The sequence below is a fragment of the Panthera uncia genome (genome assembly GCF_023721935.1).
Source record: "Panthera uncia isolate 11264 chromosome B2 unlocalized genomic scaffold, Puncia_PCG_1.0 HiC_scaffold_24, whole genome shotgun sequence".
Lineage (NCBI taxonomy): Eukaryota > Metazoa > Chordata > Mammalia > Carnivora > Felidae > Panthera > Panthera uncia.
The window spans coordinates 24,555,891-24,578,380 of NW_026057580.1; the positions used below are offsets into that span (position 1 = coordinate 24,555,891).

General features: G+C 36.7%; 1 protein-coding gene across 4 annotated transcripts in view; it reads left to right on the plus strand.

Annotated features, from left to right (window-relative positions):
• ZNF451 (zinc finger protein 451) overlaps nt 1–22,490 on the plus strand; it is an 84,440-nt gene that overhangs the window by 61,422 nt on the left and 528 nt on the right. For all 4 annotated transcript variants that reach the window (XM_049652852.1, XM_049652850.1, XM_049652851.1 and 1 more), the window contains 4 exons: nt 2,456–2,599; nt 3,922–4,052; nt 5,090–5,276; nt 11,275–11,343. In XM_049652852.1, the coding sequence (XP_049508809.1) occupies nt 2,456–2,599; nt 3,922–4,052; nt 5,090–5,276; nt 11,275–11,343 (531 nt within the window). The remainder of the gene's footprint in view (nt 1–2,455; nt 2,600–3,921; nt 4,053–5,089; nt 5,277–11,274; nt 11,344–22,490) is intronic.

Consider the following 22,490-nt stretch of genomic DNA (forward strand, 5'->3'; position numbering starts at 1 on the left):
AATGTAGGTGTGCTGGGTGGCTTAGGTGCTGTCAACACAGAGCGAGCTTTGGATTCTTTCTCTCCCTCTCTCTCTCTGCCCCTCCCCCCTCAAAATAAATAAATAAACTTAAAAAAAAAAAGAGTAAGTCTGGAAGAGGACAATGGTTTTATTTTGTTTAGAAGTATAATTTGTCGTGGTTAGAATATAATTTTAAGTCCATATTCTTTTAAATAAATATGAGCTCTTGGTAAGTTACACAGTGTAGAGAGGGGACAATGAGGATATGTGAAAATTTTGGCTAAAATTTTTTTATAAACTATTTTTATGAACTACTGAGCTTATACAGGCTTGCTGTATATAGCATTTGTAGATCTTAGCATCATCTTTAGTCATGGCATGTTTTACGTAAGAAATGATTACATGACATACTATCAACTCATTCAGTTCTACTTTTAACAGTGAAGCAGTGATTACACTGTTTTTATGTTCTCTTGTGCTTTTCTCTTGTTCTCCCGATTACTTTTGGGAATTTATGTCGATCTGTGTTTGATAGATGATTGTGGTATCTAAATCTACAAATACTAAGAATTAAAAAAATTTTTTTTTCTTTGTAATTTCTACGCCCAATGTGGGGCTTGAACTCACAGCTCCATGATCAAGAGTCACATGCTCCACTGACTGAGCTAGCCAGGGGCCCTTACAATTACTAAGAATTTTAAGACAAGATAAAAGAAGATAGGTGGCTTGGAAATGGGAGAGGATGGCAGTGCAGTATATTTGAGGGAGGCTGTATTAGATGGAGTAGAACCTAGTCATTTTAAAAATAATTAAAAATGTTAAGGTTTGCATTGGTACACTAGAAACTTTAAGGCCTTATCAAGATAGAAAATTATGAAAGAAGTGAAAGAGATGGAGAACAAGAGTTGGAGAATGGTGGAAGAAGAAAGAACTTAAGAGAACCAAGAAAGATGTGTTTATGGTAGGAGGTACTGATGTGCCACCAGTACCTATTATGCACCACTTTATGGTAGAGGGTTGTCATTTATTTCATTTGTGCTCTGTAGGGTTTTTAATCACATAGCTAGCAGGTTACTAATAAATCAGTCTAGATAGGGAAAAGAGCATAATTCTGGTGGGGAGAAGTTCTTATCAGGTAAACTTGAAATTTTATTTTAATATATATATTTTAAATGTTTTTAGTTATTTTTGAGAGGTGAGGGAGCATGAGCAGGGGAGGGGCAGAAAGAGGGGGACAGAGGATCCAAAGCAGGCTCCAGGATGTCAGCATAGAGCCCAGTTCGGGGCTTAAACTTTCACAAACTGTGAGATCATGACCTGAGCCAAAGTTGGATGCTTAACTGACTGAGCCACCCAGGTGCCCCACCTTGAAATTTTATTTGATGGATGGTGCAAGTTTTTGGTTTTTCAGCCTTAAAACTTGGTCTTTTAGTTAGTTCTCCCAGTACATTATTTTTTAATTATTATTTATTTTATTATTATTATTTTATTATTATAAACAACTTTTAAAGAAAGTCTTAGCTATAACATATTTGGTAATGATGGAAGTAATTTTGGAAGTGGTGGAAGCTATAATGATTTTGGCAGTTATAACAGTCTTCAAATTTGGGACCCATGAAAAGAGAAAAGAGACAAGCTCTGGCCCCTATGGTAGTACAGGCCAATACTTTGCCAATCTACAAAACTAAGATGGCTATGGCAGTTCCAGCAGCAGCAGTAGCTATAGTAGTGGCAGATTTCAGTTACTGCCAGGAAACAGCTTAGCAGGAGAGGAGAGCCAGAGAAGTGACAGGGAAGGTGTAAGTTACATGGATTTGTGGACTCAGACCACCATATTGGTGGCAGAGCCTAGCTGCTACATACAAAGAAGACATGTTTTAGGCAATATTCATGTGTATGGGCAAAAAAAATGAGGACTGTATTTCTGACTAATTGTGTGACAGGTTTTTTTTATTTATTTTTTAAAAAAAATTTTTAATGTTTATTTTTGAGAGAGAGCAGTGTGCATGCAAGTGGGGGAGAGGCAGAGAGAGATGAAGACACAGAATCCAAAGCAGGCTCCAGGCTCTGAGCTGTCAGCACAGAGCCCAATGCAGGGCTTGAATCCACAAGCCATGAGATCATGACCTGAGCCAAAGTTGGATGCTCAACCAACTGAGCCACCTCAGTTTTTTTGTTTTTTTTTTTTTAATTAAAAAGAGAAAGACAGGCTTAGCATCAATGGCATGTATTTATAGAAAGAATAATAAAATTTTGGAAGTATTCAGAATATTTTTTATCTGGTGTAAATATACTATATCATGTATAGGTTTGGATCTCATGAAAAGGTTTAAGTAGAAATTAATAATATTCAAGATTAATATTTTTGCATATTCTCTAGTATCTTTTAAACTTGAGAAATTAAAGCGTTTTTAGCTAATTCTTACCAAATTCATGTTAATGTTTCTCTTCTCAGATGAAGAAGTTGTTGAACTTCCAGATTTGGATTATCTGCGAACCATGACTCATATAGTCTTTGTAGACTTTGATAACTGGTCAAACTTTTTTGGTCATCTACCAGGGCATCTTAACCAAGGAACATTCATCTGGGGCTTTCAAGGTATGATTGATAAGGAAAACATCTGATACCTTCTCCTCTTTTCTCCATTAGAATATGTTCCACAGTAAAAGGATTGCTCTTGAACCTTCTTGAATAGAACATACAAACATAATTGCAATATTGTCACTTTGCATTGTAGCTACTTTGCCAGAATATTTTTCTCTTTACATTTCTTTGTGGTGAATGTTAGCTCTCTTTGGTGACCTAAAGTTTGTGGATCTTTTGATACATATTGAAAAAACATTTATTCAGCACCTACAATGTGCCAGGTACTAATGCTTGGTATTAACCCATGCTTACTAATTATTTTATTTATCTCCTTCTTAAAACATAAGGCAGGATGCATGAGAAGTTTATTTTTTCCAAAGTGTAAAACTGATAAATAATAGAGTTAGCTTTTGAATTTGGACCACTTGGCTACAGAACTAGTATGATTTTCAAATTGCCATAATTGCCTCTTCAGTTCATCCTTACTGAACTGAAGTTCATAAATATGCAACTTCATCTAAATATTTCTTTACAAACCATTGACCAAACAGGGAGAGAGATGACTATGATTTACGGAAGTTTAGTATAGTGAGCATCCAATAAACTTTATGTTTGATAGGAAACAGCATATAAGAGGATGATTTGGGGTGCCTGGGTGGCTCAGTTGACAGCTCAGGTCATGATCTCACGGTTTGTGGGATTGAACCCTGTGTTGGGCACTGCACTGACAGCATGTTGCCTGCTTGGGATTCTCTCTGTCCTTCCCCCCCACCTCACACTCTCTCTCTCTCTCTCTCTCAAAATAGGTAAATAAACATTTTTAAAATAATTTTAAAAAAACAAAGAGGAGGACTGGATTTAGGATAGAGACATACTGACCTCAAAAAAATTAAAAAAGAAATGTACTGACCTGGATAAATACTCTAGTACAACCTTTTAGTAAATTTAGCTTTGCTGATTGCCTATCATTTCTGTCCACTGAATAGTCTTGACATATTTGTTAAAAACAAAACAAAATTAATGCTTACGTTCATATGGAATTATACCAGAGACTCCTTACACATAATTACTTTTGATTTTCCTTAACATAACCTATGAGTTTTCAGATTAATGGGCAGATGCAGGGAAGGTGGCCTACTTTGCCAAGATTGTAAAGCAACAAGATGGTGATGCCTATACTAGAACTGAGTTCTGCATTCTAATCTAGTACTTGCCCTCTAAAAAAATCTTTTTCTAGTATGTTTTTTCTTGATAGAGCTTTCAGTTGTAGCTACTGTTCAGTTCTCTTTTTTTCTCTGTTTGACTATCATTTATGCCTTTTCTAAAAATAATAGGAGGAAACACCAATTGGAAGCCTCCACTCAACTGTAAGATCTATAATTACCTGAATAGGATTGGATGTTTCTTCCTTCATCCTCGTTGTAGTAAAAGAAAAGATGCTGCTGATTTTGCCATATGTATGCATGTGAGTGATTGTTTTATTCAAAATCTAATGTGAATCTAGGACACATTTGGAATTTTTTTTTCCACTTGAATCGTAATGACAGTATAGAGCATTCTTCAGTGCTATATTTTTGTATAAAACCTTCTACATCAGATTCTGCTGATGACTAATGAGAGCAAGGACCCATATCATACTTATTTACTGCTTTCCCCAATTCCTAGCAGACTCCCAGCTACCCATTGTAGACCCTCAACTATTTATAGAATAATGATCAATAGATGACAGTGTATTTGATGTATGCTGAGATACTTTCACATTTTAACATCTCTGAAATTGGGAGACACCTTAACAATCACTGTTGGCCTAGGTGAAATTTGCATTTGCTTCTGTGTCTGCCAGTCACCTAGAGAAACTACCAACCTGAGACCCATTTTAAATTAAATTCTCTGCTTAAATGTAAGTCAGTTTACATGTCGCACTGATAACATGAATTTACTCTGTAACTTTGTTAACTCCTGCTTACATTTTAAACCACAAAACATTTTCTTTTCCATCTATTCAGTGCTAAGATTGAATTATGCAGATTACCTTGCTTCCCTTCTCTCTATGGCAGATTTATTTCTTATTTATCCTTAGATTAAGTGTGTAACCCTTGTAGCATTCCAGCCTCTTATTTGACTTCTTTTGGTATTTTTTTTCTTTCTTAGTGGCACATAAAATAGCTTATCTTATAATTCGTGGCAGTTTACATTTGATTAAATGTGTTATATTTTATTTATGAAGGAGATCTTTGTATCATACTTTGGTGGGAGCTAGAGAACAAGTTAAATAAACCTTTTTAGGGGTGCCTGGCTGGCTCAGTTAGTGGAGTGTGCAACTCTTGATCTCGAGGTTGACTTTGAGCCCCATGTTGAGTGTAGAGACTACTTTAAAAAAGTAATAAAATCTTAAAATAAATAAATAAACCTTTCTAGGTATGTGTTCATACTGAAATAGATGTAATGGTTTAAAACTCAAATGCTGATTTTTATCAACATATGCGTTTTGTTCCAACTTAGGCTGGCCGTCTAGATGAACAACTACCCAAGCAGATTCCTTTCACCATCCTCTCAGGAGATCAAGGTTTTCTGGAGCTAGAGAACCAATTTAAGAAGACTCAGAGGCCAGCACATATACTAAACCCTCACCATTTAGAGGGAGATATGATGTGTGCCTTGTTAAATAGCATATCTGATACTACCAAAGGTACGCAGCTGCAGTCACAGTGCAAACCGCCCAAGAGGAGGAGACTTCACTGCTGAGAGAAACCAATAAACTGCTGTCCACTAGTGAACTACTGGCTGCTCACTAAAGCATCATGCTCTCATACTTTTTTTATTTTTTCCTTTTCTCCCTTTCATTTTTTAGTGTTTTAGAGAAAGGATGATTTCATGATTTTCTGGAGCCTTTTCTGATCTAATAGATAAAATCTGTGTTCATGTATATAAAATATATATTCATGATTTGAAATATGTTAGTATAATTTTGCAAAGCTGAGAATCCAGATTTTCACTATTTCTGAAATTCCAAATTTATCTTCAATTTTTCTGAAAGCTAACTGCTTATAGATTAAACCAGAAAGAATAAATAATAATATGGCAATTAAAAAAAAAAAGATCATTTTAAGAGATTGGCAGGGATGAAATGAAGCCCTGAGAGAGGTTTAGTTCCTTGAAAGAGGTACCTTCCTGTCCTATTCCCAGGACTTAAACTCTCTTCTCTGACATTCTGATATTGTTCAATGAAAGGATGTGCTAATGTTCACTTTCACTACCAAGCATTTAAGAAAGGATGTAATTCTAGGGAATCAGATGAGTTTTTTTCATAATTTCTGAAGTAAATGTGAATAGAAGAAAAGAACAAAAGAATAATTTTTAAATATCCTAATGGCTTCCAGTCATGAATAAGATTTGAAGATATTGATGAATGACCTCAATGAAAACGTATCTTTGGCATTTTTATCATAAGCTTTATTTTTTTTTTTAACACTTACTTATTTTTGAGAGACAGAGACAGAGCATGAGCAAGGAAGGGGCAGAGAGAGAGACACAGAATCTGAAGCGGGCTCCAGACTGTAAGCTGCCAGCACAGAGCCCAATGCGGGGCTTGAACCCACAAACTATGAGTTCATGACCTGGGTCGAAGTCGGCCACTTAACCGACTGAGCCACCCAGGCGCCCCTTTATTATATGCTTTAAATTTTCCAACTCTGCTGTCCGCCTAGGTATTTTTTTCTTTCAACATTTTTGGAGCCACATTTTGATTGAAAACCCATTCTGAAAAATTTTGCTCTAATCACTCATTACAGTGGATCAGTTTACTTCTGCCAAGTTAGGAATCTTTACTAGCCCAACTCTGCTCTTTAAAGGAAAATCAACTCTGTTTTGCATATTTATGTCATTCTTTAGTACTGAATTTTATCTTCCTGTTCTGTAATTTTTGTTTTCATCTGTTTGCTTTTTCTATCTCTGGCTGCTCCTTTTTTTTTTTTTTTTTTAATCTTTTTCTTTTATTTTTTTGCCATCCTGTCCCCAGTCCTTAATAACATCCACTTAATATCCTGTGAAATACCTAAATTTTTACCTTCTGCCACCCTAGACCACCTTTTTTCCCTTTTCTTATGCTGCTGATTTGGGAAACATTTATTTGGTAGTTTCCAACGTGAAACTTATTATCGGTTTGCCTTTCTTACCAACTTGATTTGGAATGAGCGCTGCATATAAGTAGGTCTGCATGGGTGTATTAGGGTTGGAGATAAGATACAGGTTATTATATTCTGATTGTTCCCCTCTCAGTGCCCCTTATGCTCTAGGTGTGTGTGTTTTTTGTTGTTTTTTTTTTTTAATCAGTTCATAATCAGTGCTGTTATGAATTTACTGCTCTTTGAGGGCACCTGTGTACTTTATTCTGAATTTTTATGAAATGCAGAGATTGTGCTACAGTGCATAAAGAAGGGCATGGGCTTTGGTTTGAATGCTAACTTTGCTGCCTCCTTGCTGTGTGATTTCAGGCAAGTTACTGAACTTTTTCTGAGCCTCACTTTTCATATCTATAAAGTCGTAAGAGTTAATGATATGTATAAAATGTCTAGCACAGCATATAAAGTACTGTGGGTATTTAATAGCAGCTATTTTTATTATTACTACCATAAGAAAAAAATATGATTCCTAGCCACTACTTTTTATTTCTGTTTTTTCTAATATTTTTTATTGTGGCAAAATATACGGAAGATTTACCATCTTAACCATTCTGAAGTGTATGTATATAGTTCACTGGTGTTAACTACATTTACATTTTGTGCAGCCATCACCATCATCCATTTTCAGAGCTTTTTTCATCTTGCAAACTGAAACTTTATACCCATTAAACAGTAACTTCGCACTCCCCTTTCTCCAACCCCTGGCAAATACCATTCTTCAGTATTTTGACTAAGTACTTCATATAGTTGAAATCGTACAGCATTTGTCTTTTTGTGGCTGCCCTGTTTCACTTAGCATAATGTCCTCAGGCTTTATCCAGGTTATAGCAACTGTTAGAATTTCCTTCCTTTTTAAGGCTGAATGATATTCCATTGTATCTATAGACTTTTGTGGGAAATCAAATAGGTATGTCGTGGGTTAAGAGATTATAAGGGAACACATTGCAAAGCAGAAAACTGCTTTCTGGCCTTGCTGAAAACACCAGCCAAGCTTTGTTAATATATACCTAGGGGTTAGGTCCTGCCTATGCTCACAAATTCCTTAGACCATGTTATCACATGGAATATTTTACCCTGTCTTAACTTGTTTTTCTGCACGTTTTCTGTACATTCTTAGTGGCATGTAGCCCACTGAGTATTGCACAATGTTATCCTAAATGTCTGCTCAATAAATATGGGAGCTTGAGAGCAGCTCAGAGAGACTTCCCTAAGCCTCCCTCTCACCTCTCTTGACTTGCATGGAATCTTGAGCAATCCTTTCTGCCATCCTCAGCCTTGCTGGACAAAGCCAAAAGCTGAAGCCACAGACTGTTTTTTGCTTATCTGTTTGTCCATCAGTGGATGTTTACATTGAATCCATGTTTTAGCTGTTGTGAATAACTGCTATGAACATAGATGCACAAATATCTCTTCAAGACCTTGCCTTTTATTTCTTTTGAATATATACCCAGAAGTGTAATAGCTGGATCATATGCTAATTCTATTTTTAATTTTTTGAGAAACTTCATACTGTTTGCCATAGTGACTATATCATTTTACATTCCTACCAACAGTGTACAAGGGTTCCAAGTGTTCTGTATCCCTGCTAACACTTGTTGCTTTCTAGGTTTTGTTTGTTTTTTATAGTAGTCATCCTAATTAGTATGAAGTGGGATCTCATTGTGGTTTTGATTTCCATTTCCCTAACAATTAGTGATGTTGAGCATCTTTTAATTTTTTTTAATTTTTAAAGTTTATTTATTTTGAGAGAGAGGGAGCGAACACACAGAGGAGGGGCAGAGAGAGAGGGAGACAGAGTCCCAAGCAGGCTCCGCACTATCAGCGCAAAGCCTGACACGGGGGTCGAACTCATGAGCCATGAGATCATGACCCAAGTGGAAGTCAAGAGTCAGACACTTCCGACTGAGCCACGCAGGTGCCCAAGCATCTTTTCATGTGCTACAGCCACTACATTTTAAAAGTAATGAAAATTACTAAAATTAAGTGGCCAAAGATGTGTAGAATCCTTCAATCATGAGATTTCATTTAGACCTAGATTTAAAGATACTTACGTAGCTAGCTCTAAAATTCAAAAAAATTCAAAAAAATAAGGTATACTGAATCACAGTATGTTCAGATTCAGTTGAAGACAAATTTTTTTCTTTATGGAAGGCTTAAAGACATCAAATTGACTAGTAGTGAACTTTACAATAAGAAAAAGAACAGTCCTTGGATAACTTTATTCCATCACCTTTCCTAATAAATGGCTTTGAAAAATAGTAGAATAATAGCGTTTGTTTAAAAATGATATTTGATATGTATTGGGATTTAGAAAATTCCTCAGTGTCCACAAATACTGTCATTCTTCTTAGGCCTTTAAGGTACTTTTGGTGACCACAAGAATGCCAGGGTAACTCCTCCCTCCTAGCTTATTAGCACAGTGTTCCTATCTTCAGATTTGAAAATAAGACCGTTTGGGGTGGAAATCTTTGGACCTTTCTGAAAATCTGACAAAAGCTATTTTTCTTTCCTCAAAAATGAACAGGTATAGGAGCACCTGGGTAGCTCAGTTCGTTGAGCATCTGACTCTTAATTTTGGCCCAGGTCATGATCTCAGGGTCGTGAGATTGAGCCCTGCAAAGAGATTCGTCACTGAGGGTGGAAGCTGCTTAAGATTCTCTCTCCCTCTCCCTCTGTCCCTCCTCTGCTTGTATGCTCTCTCGCTCGCTCTCTCTCTCTCTCTCTCTCTCTCTCTTTAAAGTTTGTTTAATAGAGAGCACACACACGTGCAAGTTGGGGAGAGGCAGGGAAAGAGGGAGAGAGAGAATCCCAGGCAGGCTCCACACTGTCAGCAGAAGGCCTGATGTGGGGCTCGAACTCACAAACCATGAGATCATGATCCAAGCCAAAGTCGGATGCTTAACTGACTGAGCCACCCAGATGCCCCACTCCTTTTGCTCTAAAATTAAAAACAAAAAACAAACTCAAACTCAGGAACCATGAGATCGTGACCTGAGCAAAATCAAGAGTTGGACGCTTGACTGAGCCACCCAGGCGCCCCCCCAATTACACAAATTTTTAAAGCCATCTTAAGTATGAAACATAAAAGTTCACCCATGTCATGAAAATGTGGCTGACAGAAGTAGCATCATGCTGTATCCAGTAGTCATTATATAAAATAATTGTTGAACTTAATTCTAGAAGTCTGCCAGTTGTTTCTTCAGCCTGTTAATGAGACTATCCACAGGTTGTTGGTTAGGACACCATCCTAAAAATCTATGTGATACAATTAATTCTTTGTAAGGTAATGAAAACAGGAAAGAATATTCATGATTTTCTCTGTTCTACAGGTGGGGCTGACTGAGGCAAAGAAAACCTTTTTTAATTCTTGCAACCTAGTGTCATGCTAATCCTTGTGATTCAAACCTACACTTTTGCCTAAGCCTTGTATGCAGTGATGAATTGTTTAGTCCAGTTAAAACATTCTGCTTTTGACTGGCATTGCTTTTGAATTGAAATAACAGAAACCTTGGGTACTTTCTCATTGTTCCTAATGTCTTAAGACTTAATTTGTTGTTCTTCAGATTGTAAATGTAAAGTTTTATTTCCCTAAAACATAGCTTGAAATATTTGAGTTTGTAAGTGTACATAACAGATTATAAAAACAGCATTAGTATTTTTGCTGGAATGGCAAAAGATGGCTTACAACAAATTTCTGCAACAAAGGAATATAAGTGAAATATAGTGATTTTTATTTATAAATACTAAAAATCTTAAATTTTTAAATGTATATTTAAGTTTTAACCTATTTTCCACAAAAACAAATATGTCCATATGACTTATATTCAGTTATTTAATCTCTGATTCAGTCACTATGATGTATATATTGATTTAAATGTAGTTAAAGTGATAAATCAAGTACTTGCTCACTGGTTCAAATTTTAAGTGACTTTTGCAATACCTGATCAGTCATATCATTTTTATATAGACTTAGGCTTTTCATTATGAAAGTATATAAGACATCAGGTAAGTGAGTTTGTGCCATGAAGAAGTATTGCTAATTTAAGCCTGTGGTCTCTATAGCAATGATGCATGATAGTCAAAATATAGAAGAACTTTATCTCATCATTTTAGAAATTTTAAGATGATTTCATGTAACTTAAACTTGGGAGTTTATTTGCTAGATTTAAACAAGCATACTAGCTTTTCTTAATTTCTAGGTTTTTTTAATAATAGAATTTTATATTCATTAACAGTTGTGCTAAAATAAATTTTTCAAATAATTTGAATATAGAGCTGAAATTGAATTAATTTCATTAGCCTTTTTTCCCCCTTGATTTATTTAAGTAGTATTTGGTAAGCATTTTTTAAAAGGAAACCTATAGGAAAAGTGGTATAATACTAATGAATTATAATTAGTAAGCTTTGCTATGGTAGAAGTGATTGAAAATAGTATTGTTTGAGACTACATAAATGATGGCACAATAACTGTTTCAGAAATATATTTGTATTTATTCTGCCTTACAGAATGTGATAGTGATGATAACCTGGGTATAAAAAATACTTCAATAGAAGAAGAATTCACATCCACAGAAGGTAACCTAATGGAGTTAATCCTTTTCCTACTTCACTGTATCTGTATTTTTTAATTGCTCCCCTTCTTACCACTTCATCCACTCCTACTCCCTCCTATTAACCTCCTACCCCTGAGTTTCAGAAACATTGTTTCCTGGTTTAAAGGAGAGTTTGCATTTTCTCTTTTTTTTTTTTTTTTTTGAGAGTTTGCATTTTCTTATGGAAGTTGAATCAAGGACAAAAGCCTAAAATAATTATTTTCTGACCCTTTGCAGAAAAAGTTTTCTAACCCTAGGCTAGGAGAAGATTTTGGTTTTCTAATTTTTCTTTATTTCAAGTAGTATTGAATTAAGAATATTACAAGTTAGGGGCACCTGGGTGGCTCAGTCAGTTAAGCATCCAACTCTTGATTTCAGCTAGGGTCATGGTCTCACGATTCATGGGATCAAGCCCCGCAAATCCTCCAGTAGTGCAGAGCCTGCTTGGAATTCTCTCTTTCCCTCTCTTTCTGCACTTTTCCCCCTTGTGCATACATGTTCTCTCTCTCCTTCTCTATCTGTCAAAAAACAAGAATATTACAAGTTAAGCGTGGAACTATGAAAACAAGCACTTCTATCTGATTATTAATGGGCTGTTTCTATAAATTAAGTTTTTCCCTCTTCTTAAAGGAAAAGCTGTTTTCTTCCATAGGTTAAAGAGAACTTTTTTATTCACATCGAATAGTTTCCTGGCTGTACCACTATTTAGTTGTGTCATATGCTTTTATTTTGGTTTTTCCATAACAGACTGTGCTTTTTAAGCATAGGGAATATGCTTAAATATTATAACCATAGGGAATAACCATAGGGAAAAATGAAACAGTGATTTTAGAAAATGGTTTAAGCTTCACTGAAGAAGTTTAACTATTTCAATGACATCTTTAACCTTAAAGGGCAACAGAAGTCTTAATATATTCCAATAAAGTATTTGTTGTTGGAGATTTGAGAATGGGAATGTGGAGACCAGAATGTAGGGAGGAAAATGTGGCTAAACAAGCATAGAATGGCCCAGCTGATTTATTTTCTGTGTATTTGCTTGATCTCTCACATAATGCAATTGTTTAAGAGCATACCCTGGGGGCTCCTGGGTGGCTCAGTCGGTTGAGCCTCCAACTTTGGCTCAGGTCATGATCTCGCGGTCTGTGAGTTCAAGCCCCATGTGGGGCTCTGTGCTGACAGCTCAGAGCCTGGAGCCTGTTTCAGATTCTGTGTCTCCCTCTCTCTCTCTGACCCTCCCCCGTTCATGCTCTGTCTCTGTCTCTCTCTCTCTCTCTCTCTCTCTCTCTCTCAAATAAGCATTAAAAAAAAATTTTTTTTTTAAAAGAGCATACTCTGTGCTATTAGGAGTTTAGGAATTTGAGTCTGGCAGTGGACTTGATTCATCAAAACTCTAGTCTTATAACCAAAATTCAGTGGTTAAATAAAGTTGGCAGTAAATCTGCAACCTAAATGGAAGCAAGTTTTTTTGACCATCTTGTTTTCCCAACATGGTTTTTCAAGGTCTAGCTCACTGCTTAGCAGCCACATAATAATGAGTTAAACAAATGAAAGAACTTTTGTGAGTTAAAAACAAAAACAAAAAATAAAAACAAAAAACCTGCCACCTAAGTTGTTTATCAAGACCACTAAAAGATAAACACCACTGAGCATCTAAGTAGTTCAGACTTGGCAGCCTTTATTTTCCACTCATGACTTAATCCCATGGAAAATGCCACACAAAATTATAACTTTTAAATAACCACCCTTGAGGAGCTTTCACAGTTTTTATGGTTCCTAGCTGACCCAGGAAATCTGAGATATGTATAATGCAATGTGTACCAGAGTTTCTAACATTTTGTTATCTCTGGCTGTTTTATGATTTGGAGAGTTTTTACATTTTTGTGATTCTTCAGTTTGGCAAAAGGATTGCTATTAAAGAATTCAGGAAAAGATACTTTAAACTTTAAACTACTTGTCATATGAGGTAAGAATGTAATGCTCTAATTCTAAGAAAAATCAAAGTGTTATGTGCGTGGTTTTTTTTTTTTTTCTGATGCTTTATATAAATAAGTTTGACAGCCCACAGTTTTCCATGTTAAGTTAAGGAATTTGGTCTCCTCTGCAGTTTCCTCTGATACTCTTCTTTTTCCCCTTTCACCCAACAAGAACCAGCTCAAATATCATCTCTTAGGTCGAACCGTAGAGACTTGACATTTTGTAGGCATTGTTGTTTGGTCGTTACTTTTAGAGTTACCCTTTTTAGAGAGAGCTAACCGCTGCCTCCTCTAGGCTCCCTCTGTACCATACCAAACAGATTTATCTGCTTGTGTATTATCCCCTTGAGAAGTAGGATCATGTGTTTTGTTGTTGTTTTGTCTTTTTTTCAATAGCACCTAGCTCCTGGTGTTTGGCACTAAAATGATTGCCTGTTGAAGAATATACTTATAACAAACTCAGAATATGCTAGAGCTAGCAGGACCCATCTCTCTAAAGCTAAGTAAGGGAAATTAAGATTAAGGCCATTTGGGGGTGCCTGGGTGACTCGATTGAGCATCTGACTTTGGCTCAGGTCATGATCTCGAGGTTCGTGAGTTCCAGCCCCTCATTGGGCTCGCTATTGTCAGCACAGAGCCTGCTTTGGGTCCTCTGTCCCCCTCTCTCTCTTCCCCTCCCCATGTCTCAAAAAAAATTTTTTTAATTAAAAAAAAAAAGATAAAAGGCCATTTGGGTGAGAGAAGAGTGGGTGATTTATTGACCCTGCACCATGGAAGCAAAGCGGTATTTTAGTGCAGACTTCTTAGCAAAACTTAAAAAAAAGGTTAAATAACTTCTCAAGCCTCTTTTCATTCTTTTTCTTTCCGGCACAACATTGTAACTGCCTGACAAATAGTGGCAAAAGGCAGGATAAATCTTGTGACTTTTTGCCTTGAGGAATGGTAGTTTCCTTACCCACACTACGTACCCCCATGATGATTTGTCTCATTCTTTGCTGCTGTTCTCTATAGACCAGTATCAGACTCTGACTACCCATGCCAATCATAAATATCTTCTGTAATCTATTTTGTATACCAGACAGGGGAAGTAGGGACCACATAGTATGGTGATACAGAGTGCAGACTTTGGATTCAGACTGCCTTGGTTAAAACTCAGCTCTCAATTAATAGCAGTCATCATATAATTAATATTATAAGTAGTAAAACATTGTGGCTAGTTGAATGAACAAATACAGGATAAGGGAGAATAATATGTTTATTTTTTAATTCAGTTAATGTTTAAGAAAACACTAATCTCAACAGCTCTGTGAGAGTCAGAATATTCTCTTCATTTTACATAAAAATGTAGTCTTCTAAACATTAAGTAATTTGCCTCCAGATTCTCAGTCTCAAAATGATGGGGCATGATTCATATATAAGTATCCTAACTCCTATTACTGAGTTCTTGCCTATTCTGCAGTAATTACCTCTTTTTCAAAGAGAATGAAATTAAGGCAAAGACCTACTTCCCACAAATTCTCTTTATTTCTTCATATAGCTTTCCGTTATTGTTTAATGTTCTTTCATTTCAACCAAATGGATTCCCTTTAGCATTTCTTGTAAGGCAGGTCTGCTAGTAACAAACTCCCTTACCTTCTGTTTATATGGGAAAGTCTTCATTTCTCCTCCATTCTTGAAGACTAGTTTTGCTGGATATAGAATTCTTGGTTTATAGGTCTTTTTTCCAGCACTTTAAATATGTTATCTCACTGCCTTCTGGCCTCCATGGTTTGATGAAAATTAAGCTATTAATTTTATTATTGAGAATTTCTTATACATGATGAATTGCTTCTCTCTTGCTGCTTTTGTTGTTTTTGGCTTTTGACAGTTTGATTATAATGTGTCTCAATGTGGATCTCTTTCAGTTTCTTCCTGGAGTTTGTTGAGCTTCTTGGATGCATAGGTTCATATCTTTCATCAAATTTGGGCTATTTGTTTGCCATTATTTCTTCAAATATTCTTTCTGCCCCTTTCTCCTTCTGGGGCTCCCATAATGCCTGCCTTACTGCATTTGATGGTACTCCACTGGTCTCTTAGCCTCTGCTTGCTTTTCTCCGTTTTTCTTTCTGATCTTCAAACTGGATAAATTGCCCTATCCTCAAGTTTGCTGATTCTTTTTTTTCTGTTTGCTTAAATTTGTTAAACTTTTAGAATGAATTTTTTATTTCAGTTGTACTTTTCAGCTCCAGAAGTTCTATTTGCTGGCTTCTCATAATTTCCATCTGTTCATTGATAACTTCATTTTGTTCATACATTGCTTTCCTGGTTTCCTTTAGTTCTTTGTCCATAATATACTTTAGCTCTTAGAACTTATTTAAGACAATTGATATAAAGTCCTTGTCCAGGAAGTCCAATATCTAGGCTTTCTCAGGGACAGTTTAATTCATTTTTTTTTCCCCTTCAAATGGGTCATACATTTCTGTTTCTTTGTATTCTTTGTTTTTGTTGTTGTTGAAAACTGGGTATGCAAATACTACAGTACCTCTGGAAATCAGATTATATCTCTTCCCCACAGTTTGCTGTTATTATTAAAGGTTGTAATTGTCTGTTTGGTTGGTTGCTTTTCCAAACTACAGTTGACCCTTAAACCCAACGGGTTGGGGCACTGACACCACCCAACACACAATCAGAAATTTATATCCCCCAAACCTTAACTGCTAATAGCCCGCTGTTGACTGGAAGCCTCACCAATAACATAAACTGTCGATTAACACATATTTTGTATGTTATATGTGTTATATACTATTTTCTTAAATAATCTACAGAAAAAAAAATGAAGAAAACCATAAGGAAGAGAAAATACATTTATAGTACTGTACTGTATTTGTATTTATCAAAATCCATATAAAAGTGGACCCACACAGTTCAAACTCGTGTTGTTCCAAGATCGACTGTATTTTTGCAAAAAATACATGTATGGTCATTAAAGTATCTAAGTCTCTATTTTTTTTAATTTTTTTTTTTTTAATAGTATCCACACCCAACATGGGGCTCGAACTCACATGCTCTTCCAACTGAGCCAACCAGGCACTCCTGAATCTCTGTTCTTTTAGCTTGTGTTCAGCTAGTGTTTTACCAGAAACTGCCTTGATTACCAGAAGCTCAAAACAACCTTTCTTAGTGTTTGCAGTTTGGCTCTGTGCTGAAGCTCTTCAGCATTTAGCCAGGCTTGCACTGGGCCTACAAATCAGCCAGTGGTGAAAGCTTAGGGTCTTTTCAGGTATTTTCTTAGTGTGCATCCTGTCCTAGGGCATGTGCAGGTGCTTTTGAATGCGCTGATTTCCCGAAGAAAGTTTCTGGGGGGTTTCCTTCTAGGTGTTTATTAGGCAGTCTTTTGTATGTCTCAACTATAATCTTTTGCTCCAGGCTATGTTTTGTTGTGTTTTTTTTTTTTTTATTATTATTCACCTTAAAATGTTTTGAGCAATGCCCACTGCTTTTTGGTCCTAAATGGGTTCTGAGCAAGGCAAAACAGAGACATATGCCTTGTATCCATCCTTCTTGTAGCCCCCAGAGCCCCCAGACAGACTAAAACAAACAAACACAGTAATTTGTAATTTCTACTGTACTCCATCTGGAACTAGAGACCAGAGTCCCATACCAGGAACATTCTCTGTTGTTTTCAAGACAGCTGCCAAGTCAAGGAGGTGGTGAAGAAAGGGCAAGTAAAAATACCACTAGGCTTTCCTCCTGGTTCTTTTTTAAGTTTATTTATTACTTATTTTGAGAGAGAGCATATGTGCATGGGCAGGAGAGGCAGAGAGAAAGTGGGGGAGACAGAATCCCAGGCAGGTTCCATGCTGTCAACTCAGAGTCTGACTCGGGGCTTGATCCCAGGACCGTGAGATCATGATCTGGGCCAAAATCAAGAGTCACTTAACCAACTGAGCCAGCCAGGTGCCCCTTTCCTACTGTTTTTATGTTGTCTTTTTCTTGATTTAATGCTTGCTTAGTTGCTGTGAACCTTTGAATGTTTTTCAGACTTTGGACAAAGTTGTTTCTGATGGTTTCTGCGTGTGTTTCAGTGTTTCTGTGGAAGGATGGGTGTTTGCAACTGCTTATTCCACCATTTTGTTGAATTCACTCCAAGACTGATTTTATTTCTTCTTTAAATGTTTTAGAGAATTCACTGGTAAAACTATCTAGGCCTGGAGTTTTCTTCCTGGGAAGTTTTTTGATAATAGATTTATTTTCTTTAATATATATAGGGTCAGATTTTGCTTAATTTTGTGTCAGTTTTTAGAGAATTGTGTTTTTCAAGAAATTTGTCCATTTTACCTAAATTGTCAAATATACCAAATGTACTTTTTATTTCTGTAGGATCTGTGGTGATATTTCCTCATTTGTTACTGATATTGGTAATTTTTGTTTCCTGTCTTTCCTGATCAGTCTAACTTGAAATTTATCGATTTATTTGATCTTTTTCAGGGAATGAACTTTTTTTTTTAAGTGTTAATTTTTTTTGAGAGGTGGGGACGGGAGGGCAGAGAGAGAGAGAGAGATTGGGAGAGAGAATCCCAAACAGGCTCCATGTTCAACGCAGAGCCTGATGTGGGGCTCCATCCCATGATCCTGGGATCATGACCTGAACCAAAATCAGGAGTCAGACGCTCAACCAGCTGAGCCACCCAGGTGCTCCTAGTTGTTTTGATTTTACATAGATCTCATTTCTCTGTTGACATTTTCTATGCATTCATCCTTAAGTCCTTGAAAATACAAATTTTCTAAAATTCTTTTCTCCTAATTCCAACAGCTCAGTTATCTTGGGGATTAGTTTCAATTGGCTATTTTTCTTGACTGTTGGGTTACATTTCTTTTTCCCTTGCAAATCAAGTGATTTTTGATGTATATGGATATTGTGGATGTACATTGCAGATTCTTTGGATTTTGGTTTTTTTTTTTTTTTCTTTTGAAGGCAGTTACCTGATAGACCTAATCTCCAACCTCTGCCTCCTCCACAGCAGGCAGTAGCTAAAGTTGCTTACTTCTTTTACTTCCGAACTGTTGTTTTTCACTCAGAATCTTAGATCGTCTCCTTTGTATGCACAGTTTAGAAGTCAACTAAGAATTTGTAGATTTCGAGGATCCTCCTCCTGTTGGTTTCTTGTTTCTTCTGGGATAACCTTCTTTTTTCAAAACTTCCTTTCCCCAGCTCCACTTTCTAGCTTCTATGATTCAAACTCTGTCTATGATGCCTTAAGCCACACAGTTTCGCTTCCTGGGTTAAGTTGTATTCTTGTTCTACAAGGACTGAGGAATACCCTGAGGCAATAAAACCATAAAGCTGAAAATTGAACCCTGTGCAGTTTGCTTCTTTCAGTGATCAGCTTCTGTCCTGTTTCTACCTGATTTTTTTGTTCTCCAGTGCCTTAAAATAGTTCATAATTGTTATCTATGAGAGGGCTAATCCAACATAAGCTACTCCACTATTATTAGAAGTGGAACCATTTAGGGGCGCCTGGGTGGCTCAGTCGGTTAAGCGACCGACTTCAGCTCAGGTCACAATCTCGCAGTCCGTGAGTTCGAGCCCCGCGTCGGGCTCTGGGCTGATGGCTCAGAGCCTGGAGCCTGCTTCCAGTTCTGTGTCTCCCTCTCTCTCTGCCCCTCCCCCGTTCATGCTCTGTCTCTCTCTGTATCAAAAATAAATAAATGTTAAAAAAAAAAGTGGAACCATTTAATTGTTTTTGTATATTTTTAGTTTTCTGTTTTCTTTTAATTGGTTTGTAAGTTATATACCTTATTTCTATTTTTTTGTGCTTATATTGGCATTTTGCCACATTTTTACATGTAATTTAAAAACTAAAGTATACCTAAATGCTGTCTGCCTCTGCAACAAGAAAAGGACTCTAAAACCCTTCAATTCTGATCCTCTCCTCCCAACTTAGATGCTGGTATTCTCCAGTGTTTGGTTCTCTGGGTGTAAATGTGTATAGTATAACGAACACAAAAATTGTACAAAAGATCTTACATCCCTCAGGTTAAAAAAATGGAATAACACCAGCATGTTAATTTCCTGGGGCTGCCATAACTACATACTACAAACTAGATGACTTAAAACAACAGATTTATTGTCTCACAGCTTTAAGGGTTAGAAAACTAAAGTCAAGTTGTCTGTAGGGCCATTGTCCCTCTCCTAGCTTTTAGTTGTTATAGGCAATCATAGGCACTCCTTGGTTTATGAATGCATCACTCCAGTCTCTGCCTCTGTCATCATGTGGCCGTCTTCTACCTGCGTGTCTGTCTTCACATGGTATTTTTTTCTTATAAGGACACCAGTCATGTTGGATTAGGGCTCACCCTAGTGACCTAATCTTAAATTGATTATATCTGCAAAGACCCTATTTTCAAATTAGGTCACATTCCTGGGTACTAGAGATTTGGACACATGTTTGGGGGGAACGTAATTCAACAACAACCAGTACCTTAGAAGTGTCCCCCTCATTTCTCTCTTCCAGTTACTTTTCCTGCACTCCTTCCCAAAAAAGGTTAGTGGCCACTATCATGTCTTGAAATACTAGTTTAGTAGTGCTCGATTTTGAACTTTATTTAAAGGGGATCATACAGGGGCGCCTGGGTGGCGCAGTCGGTTAAGCGTCCGACTTCAGCCAGGTCACGATCTCGCGGTCCGTGAGTTCGAGCCCCGCGTCAGGCTCTGGGCTGATGGCTCGGAGCCTGGAGCCTGTTTCCGATTCTGTGTCTCCCTCTCTCTCTGCCCATCCCCCGTTCATGCTCTGTCTCTCTCTGTCCCAAAAATAAAAAAATAAAAAACGTTGAAAAAAAAATTAAAAAAAAAAAAAAAAAAAAGGGATCATACAGATCATCATTGTCCAATATAATTTTCTGTGACGAAAATACTTGATATCAGCACCCATATGGTTGCTAATATTCATGTGTGGCTATTAAGCACTTGAAATGTAGCTTAACTGAGGAACTGAATCTTAAATCTCATTTAATTTTAATTGATTTAAATATAAATAGCCACATAGAGTCAGTGGCCATCATATTGGACAGCACAAGCAGAGTCTATATATTCTTTTGTGTCTGGGTGCCCTTTTTTTTTTTTAATGTTTATTTTTGAGAGAGTGCACAAGCAGGGGAGAGAGAGGGGGACAGAAGAGCCAAAGCTCATTCTGTGCTGACAGCAACAAGCACAATGTGGGGCTCAAACTCATGAACCATGAAATCATGACTTGAGCTGAAGTTGGAAGCTAAACCGACTGAGCCACCCAGGTGTTCCTGTGTCTGGGTGTCTTCTAGTCGAGTTGTTTTATAGATTAATCCAGGTGTTAGCATGTAGCTTTTGTTTGTTCATTCCTAATATCTGAATAATATTCTATTTTACATATATATCTCAATTCACCTATTTATAGACATTTGCTTTGTACTTTTTGTCTGTTGCAAGTAATACTACTGTGAATGTTCTCATACATGTCTTTTATTTTTTTTTAATTTTTTTTTTTTAACGTTAATTTATTTTTGAGACAGAGAGACACAGAGCATGAACGGGGGAGGGTCAGAGAGAGAGGGAGACACAGAATCTGAAACAGGCTCCAGGCTCTGAGCAGTCAGCACAGAGCCCAATGTGGGGCTCGAACTCACGGACTGCGAGACCGTGACCTGAGCCGAAGTCGGACGCTTAACTGACTGAGCCACCCAGGCGCCCCCATACATGTCTTTTAATACACATATGTGTGCATTTATGGGAATGTATACCTAGGAGTGGGATTGCTTGTGTTCAACTTCAGAAGGTAATGCCAAATTGTTTTTCCAAAGTGGTTGTGCCACTTTCTTTTGTCCTGTGTTGCATATGTGAGTTCCCATTGATGTACATTTTCACTAATCATTTAAATTATTTGATCTCTTTAATTTTAGCTAGTGATGGATATATACTGTTATTTCTTGGTAGTTTCAATTTACATTTTTCTGATGAGTAAGGTTATTGACCATTTTGCCATAATCTTTTGTGCTTTTTCAAATTTCTTAATAGTTTTCTTGTGGATTATTTTATTGATTTTTCAGGGTTGAAAATTTTTTAATACTTTCTGGGTGCAAGTTCCATGTATTGTAAATATTTTCTCCCACTGTATGTCTTGCCTTTTTACTCATTTAATTGTGTCTTTTTTTTTTTTTTTTAATGTTTATGTATTTTGAGAGAGAGAGGGAGGGAGAGAGAGAGAACCCCAAGCAGGCTCCATACCATCAGCACAGAGCCAGACGTGGGGCTCAAACCCACAAACCATGAGATCATGACCTGAGCCAAAATCAAGAGTCGACATTTAATTGATTTAGCCACCCATGCTCCTCATTTAATGGTGTCTTTTAATGAATAAAAGTAATTTTAATACATTCCAAATTACCGTAGTTTTCCATAATATTTTTTTAAATTCTGTTTAATAAATATTTCCCTACACTAAGGTCTTGACGCTGTCCCCTTGAATTATCTTCTAGAAACTGGACCACACTCTTAATTACTATAACTTTATAATAAGTTTTCATATTTTTTATAAGTGTTGTCACCTTGTTTTTCTTTGCTAAGAAGCATCTTGGGTTTTCTTTGTATTTCCTCATCCCTTTGAATTCATCTTAGGGCAACTCCCTGACCTAGAATCTAGCTTTAACTTAACATACATTATACACTAGCCTGTAGCTTTTTTTTTTTTTTTTCTTAATGTTTGTTTTTGTTTGAGAGAGAGCACAAGCAGGCAAGAGGCAGAGAGAGAGAGAGAGAGAGAATCCAAAAGCAGGCTCCAGGCTCCGAGCTGTCAGCACAGAGCCTGATGTGAGGCTCGGACCCACAAAGTGTGAGATCATGACCTGAGCCAAAGTTGGACACTTAACCTACTGAGCCACCCAAGCACTGCAAACTAAATTTTTAATCTCTTTGAGATTTTGGCATTTCATGGTTTTGCCTATATCAACTCTTATATGCATTGCCTCAAGTGATTCTAGAAGGTTGTTGACTTTCCGTGTCCCTAAATGGAAATAACTTGCAAGTTCCTTATTAAGCTCATATTTATTATAATTCAGCCTGAGATTATATACAGATTCTTATTGTTTTGAAATACTCAAATTTTATGAAGAAACTGTCACATCATCCCAAGTGTAGTTGATGAGATTT